This window comes from Trypanosoma grayi (assembly GCF_000691245.1).
Source record: "Trypanosoma grayi strain ANR4 Tgr_88_V1, whole genome shotgun sequence".
NCBI lineage: Eukaryota > Euglenozoa > Kinetoplastea > Trypanosomatida > Trypanosomatidae > Trypanosoma > Trypanosoma grayi.
The window spans coordinates 25,597-31,596 of NW_008825707.1; the positions used below are offsets into that span (position 1 = coordinate 25,597).

General features: G+C 50.9%; 2 protein-coding genes across 2 annotated transcripts; both read right to left on the reverse strand.

The window, feature by feature from the left end:
- Positions 1-1,544: 1,544 nt before the first annotated feature.
- DQ04_00881100 (putative protein kinase) lies at positions 1,545-3,641 on the reverse strand (the record flags this gene model as incomplete). The annotated part of the gene is made up of 1 exon (XM_009309860.1): positions 1,545-3,641. One exon carries the CDS (start codon positions 3,639-3,641, stop codon positions 1,545-1,547), a length of 2,097 nt encoding a protein of 698 aa, XP_009308135.1.
- A 1,608-nt stretch (positions 3,642-5,249) lies between these two features.
- Positions 5,250-5,483, reverse strand: DQ04_00881110 (hypothetical protein; the record flags this gene model as incomplete). Its single annotated transcript, XM_009309861.1, has 1 exon — positions 5,250-5,483. One exon carries the CDS (start codon positions 5,481-5,483, stop codon positions 5,250-5,252), a length of 234 nt encoding a protein of 77 aa, XP_009308136.1.
- Positions 5,484-6,000: the final 517 nt, after the last annotated feature.

Below are 6,000 nucleotides of genomic sequence, written 5' to 3' on the forward strand. Positions count from 1 at the left end.
TACAGAAATGCAGAGAACCCCGGCGTTGAGGGTGTGCATGCCACACATTATACATTCCATGCGGGGACGCAACAGCAAGAACAGCCTCTCTTTCTCATCTGAACACACACTAAGAGAAGTGCAACAGCAACAGAGCAAAGATAAATTATAATAATAATAAAAGCAAGGAAAATGATCCAATATGAAGCAAAACTGCGGTGCTTGCATCAATACATAGACTAACACTTCCTTCTGTTCAAGCCTGACACTCTGCTTGCTTGTCTCTCCCTCATTATTCTTTTTGTGGGGCTCAGCTCAAAGTATCCTATCATCATCACATCCCCACTACTTTCCATTTCTCTCCCCCTCACTTGCTGCTACAGCTATTGGACAATACGACAAAGTATAAAGCACAAAATATGCACAAACCATCACGACAGAAGCACAAATGGGCGTGGCAAGAATCTGCACTGGAAAGAGGAAGGCAGGGAGAAAGCGGAATTGTACATAGCGATCCACTCCACCAAAAAACAATAATGCTGCGACAAAGAAAACAGATGACAACGGCGGATGGGGCCATTCTATCTTACTTGCCATGGTAGCAACCAGCACGACAGCGCATGAGGCGCGGAAGACGTATTACTTCTCTGCGCGTGTCCTCCACACCCGCTGCTGCACTCTCGAGGCAAAGGTCGGAGACAATGGCAAGAAGAAAGGAACGGAAAATTTTCTCGTGCTTCTGTCAAATTCCGCACGCATTAGCAGTGGAACCACGCAATACTCCCGCAAAGATGAGTGTTTGTGTGGGCCGAGAGCAACGGAGGGGAAAAGACATCTAGCGGAAAATGAGATATATGGAGTGGGGGAATAAAGCCAGCAGAAAAAAAAAAACAGGCTACAAAAAGAAAATATAACTCACACGGCACCCGCAGCTGCAGAAAGGAGGAGGAAAAGAAATCACAAGCACATATTCCACCTCACTCAATGAAGAAAAATGGAACCTCCAAAAAGACAAAAAAAAAACCGGAAATATTCCACCCTTGCGCATACGACACGATGCATACGCCTCATTACTCTCTCTTTCCATCAATTTCCAATCTGAATATTCCGGTTTTTGTTTCCTCTTCACAAAGGACGGAGGGAGAACGACAAAAAGGTTGCACGTGTGTGGGTGCGTATATGTAAGCACCTTTCTTCCCTTCGGAAAGGGTGGAAAGCAAATGAAAGTGGGGTGTACATGCGGGCTGATGTCGCTCTGTGAGAGACACCGCCGCATAGCATATATATATTGGAGTGTGAATCAATTATACATTTTCGCTTTTTTCTCGTGTCATACGTCCTACAAATCTCCTACAAATACACGCAATGTGAGGGGCACAGCCGCGGGAAGAATGGACGGACGGTGTCTGAGGACTCTTTTCGCCTTCACTCCCACACGCCCCGCCTCGTTCAGGAATCCATTTTGGGCGCACACGCCCACAGAAGATCTCCATGATGGAGAAGTGGCCCAAAAATCAAGAAACAGAACAGGGGTGCATGTACATTGTAGTGCGCCTCCTCCCCCCTCACTCCCTCTTCTTTTTTGGCTTCGAGGAGCTGGCGAATGACAACGCCTCCCGCAGCCTCGCAAAAATGCCACCTCTTCCGCGGCGATCTTTTGCCGCAACCTCCTTCTGCGGCACCGGCGGTGAATTGGAGACACATGCGGTGCTATTCGCCTCCTCAGCGTTCGCGAGGAGGCCGCGTCTCGACAGCTCCATCGAAACGTGCAGCGGCGCGTCCGTAGTGCGCCACGTGCCGCTATTGGCCATGATGATCGGCTTCTCTTCCCCCTTAACGATTCCCTGCACGCCGGGTTGCGGTACCCGCTTTGAGGGGCTGGTCGGCTTTGCAGGCTCCTCTGCGCGGGTGGCCTCTTCGGGCTTCTCCACAGGTGCCGATACATCGGTTGAAGGATTGTTGTTTTTGTCTTCGCCGCTGCCAGACATAACCCAGGGAAGACCGTAGTTGATGCCAACATACTCTTCTACTTCACGACCCTCATCTGGCGGTGACCGGTCGTTAAAACTCTCGCCGCCGTGCTGGCCCAGTAACCACTCAACGTCATCCTCATCCTTCTGGTTCTGGGCGAGTGTCAGAGCTCGCGCCACGTCGTCTTCTGTCACGTCCAAGTGAGCCTCCTTATGGTCATTATTTTCGCCAGATTGTCCTCCGTGCATCTTCTTCACCATGCTACGAGCCTCACGCACAGTGAGACGCTTGCTAGGATCGCGGTGCAACAGGCCACAGAGCAACTCTGTCCACTCCTTCCCGTACGCAGTGGGTATCACAGGAAGATCCGGATTCATGATATCGTCGAGGGTGCAAAATGGCAACTTGCCAGTAAGTAGAATAAACAATGTGACTCCCATCGCCCACATATCTACTGGCTTTGCATAGGACCTGTCACCCTTCCATAGCTCTGGAGCAATAAAAAGCATGGTGCCCTTTGTGCCTTGGATCATTGCCCCTTGGCCCTGCCCGCCAAAAGTTCTGCTGGCTGCCATGCTCTCCTGCATTATTTGCTCCAGTAGCTCACGGTTGTTCACCTCAAATACCTCCGCCACGCCAAAATCAGCCAAAAAAGCCTGTTTATTCCTATCCACTAATATATTCTCTGGTTTGATATCTCGATGTACAATCTTGTGATCGTGTAGGTATTCTAGCCCGGCAAGAATCTGACGGGCGTACACAACTAACTGTTCTGCCGGGATGGGCGTACATACTTCTGCGGTGATGTCTCCATTAGGACTGCATCGCACGCGACCAATTGGTCCATTGTCTACGTACATCATCACAAGGTAGAGCTTCTTTGCATTCAGGTCGTCAATCACCTCGTATAGGGGAACAATATTTTTGTGTCGCATCTTCTTCATCACNGCGATCTCACGCTGAAGGGCACTGAATTGCATCTGTGCGGAGGTCCATCCACCTACCCTCAGCTTCGTCTCAGCCCGCCGAACCTGCTTTATGGCTACCAGATTGTCCTTTTCCATGTCGTAGGCCAGCTGCACCTTGCCGCAACTTCCACGTCCTATTTCCTTGATCACCTGATAATTATTGATGCATTTATTGCCCTCTTCGTTTCGAGCAATATGCAGTTTATCTGTCAGCCGAGCTGGGGCCTGTACCGCCATACTGTGCGTGCTAGCAGAGAAGGAGTAGCGGTCACGCGAAAACTGCGCTGGCAAAGACAGGGCGTTAGCAACAGGTAGCGGATCGGGGAGACCCGCCGCTTGCGTCGACGCGAAGCCACTGAGGAAGCTGAGCAGCGACGTCGTCTCACCATTGTGTGTTTTAGACGTGCTGAACTCATTCTGCGAGGAGCCCAGCGTTTGCGTGGGCTGGGCGCCCCCCGACTCTTCGCCGTTGCGCCAGGCACGGAAGTATTGCCGCGGGCTGCTATGACGGGAGCTGCTGCTCTCGCCACCCATGCGTTGCTGCAGGCTGACACTGCTGCGCCGCCGCCGGATACGGAGGCGTTCCTCCTCCGNCAGATTCGTGTTTTGCGAGAGTGCCGCTTCCTGAATCTTTTGGAGGTGCTCCAGAAGCTCCTCACGGCTCATCTGCGCCAAGACATCATCGCTCAGCACGGCCAATGTGTCAGAAGCCGTGCTTTCCATCGACGTAAAACGAAGCAGCGAGGGAGCAGTATTACTGCTGCAACGCGCTTCGGTTCTGCCCGACCGTGCAAGTGACGTTTTTTTTTTCGTGACTGCGCGAAAGAGTTCGAGACTCAAAAATGAAATGTACCGGAACAAAGGAAGAGAAACCACGGCGCTGCACACACGAAGAGGAAGAGACGCTTGCTATCTCCTATTTCTTGCCGTCTCTGCACTTCTTCGTCGCCCTTTAGTGTGCCGTGCGCGACAGAGTAAACAAAGTGAAGCAAGAGAGAGATCGAGAAGGGCCTTTGACGTGGCCACCGGAGTACGTGCACGTGGAAAGTGATTCACAGCCAAACGAATTCGAAACACACACACACACACACACAACCCGAAGGCTCAACTCTAAATATTCACGGAAAGCACACACACACACACACCTGTGGCCCTTTTACTGGACCATCGTTCCCTCAGCGATCACGCACCACGCACTGAGTCAGATGCCTTGGATCTGCACTGCTTGCGTGCGGTAGTGGTGAACAGCAAGCCACATAATAAGATGAAAGACAGCGTAGTGACAAGAGCACAAAGAAGGAGGCAGCAAGCAAATTCGAAGATGGAAGTTGCCGTGTAACCATATAAATACTGAATGATGAACACGGGAGCAGAGTGGAGTGGGGAGAAAGTTCAGGGTCTGGCGTGAAGGAGACAGTGGCAGCCAGAAAGCAAATATGCACATTCACCCAGCCTCTGCTTCAAGAGCGACAAAGCGGATCTGTTTCGCTCACAATGGCACCACGTAGATGACCGTAACGAACAAAAAAAAATCAAATGAAGAAAGGAATATCATACTCACTAAAAAAAAAAAATAGAAGCATCATAGACTCACGCACACAGACCGGGGTATGCTCAGTAGAAATGTCACTGTTAACAGAAGAAAGAGGAAGTGAACGGGGCAGTAGGTCCCGAGGAAGAATCCGGATTCGATCGTGCAAACGCAGAAGTGAACCTGACAACCACATCTTTCAGAGATATGAAGAGGAAATATACCAACAATTAAAAAGATAACGCAAAGCATATATTTATTAGGCAGGCCAAAACTCTTTCTACTCACTCTTTTTTCAGAGAGGGCGGCTCTGTGACCTTCTCCTGTTTTTGCAGGCGCACCCTAGCGCCCCACGGAGACTATTCGCCGCCCTCACTGATAGCACACAGCACATGGAGGAGAATGGGATAGATCGTGTCTCCACAATGTGTCAGAGTCCACATGGTACCACCGCGCATTCCCCCACGCGGCCTAAATGTGCAGAGAATCAGCGTGAGAATGCATCGTGGGCCGCGATCCTTCATGTGTGTCGTCTGCATTGCACGCCCTTGACCTGAAGAATAACAGTTCTGCTTTGGGCGACTCAACGATACGTGATGCCATCGATGCATGATCTTGTGAGCGAAGGTGTCTTGAACGCCAGTGGATGCCAGACATGACTTTCTCCACAAAGCCTGATTGTTTCTTCATGCTTTACAGCGGCCATACCCAAGGAACGCTCACGATTCGACAGAATGTGTGCAAGGATGGTTTTTTAATGCTGTTTAGAAATGCCATCAGCGACGATGGCGGCCCAGGTGTCATCGCAAAGCAAAAGTGCCACATTGCAGACCGTCAAAAAGAACTCGATGACTCCACGACACCTTGAACATGTACGGGATGCTCATCTTCATCAGCGACCCCGAAGCCTCCTCCTCACCAGCGGTTACTTCCAGTGCGTCACGCGCCCATGAGAGGCCGTTAAGTGTCTCCATTCTGCGGGATCTGTAGCGTGGATACGTGGTCGTGAAGGTGTTTTTCCTCAATCGTTCCATTGCGCTGTTCAGCACCGTGCCAATTCGCATGGTCGACAACCTTCATCTGCATCTAGCGGACTCGGGGCGCGTGCTGCAGTCTATCGATGAACAGCACCACACTTCTGATACCAAAGCGGTGCGCCATGGATGCACTTACACAGCACGTTGACACTCCAGCGTTGAAACGGTGACATCCGGCCCAAAGAAAACAAGAAGCACCAATGCAGTAGAGCCATTGTTGACATGATCTGTCAATCGGCGGAGGGGTGAGTTGTGCTTCGCTTGAACGTTCATCACCACTTTAAATACCTCCACACTTCGACTTTCATACATCAACATGAAAGATAAAATAACCGTGCCCCGTTTGGCCCTGCACATCTCTTTATGTATGGCGATGGTGACAACGCACCACTCTGTAGTGCAGATGTGTGCAGAGAAAATGTGTCTACCGTGGTTTCTAACGCTCTGTGCCGCACCGCATTGCTACCACTAAAGCCCCATTCGCGTTCACACCACGCATGCTATTGAGGGGGGG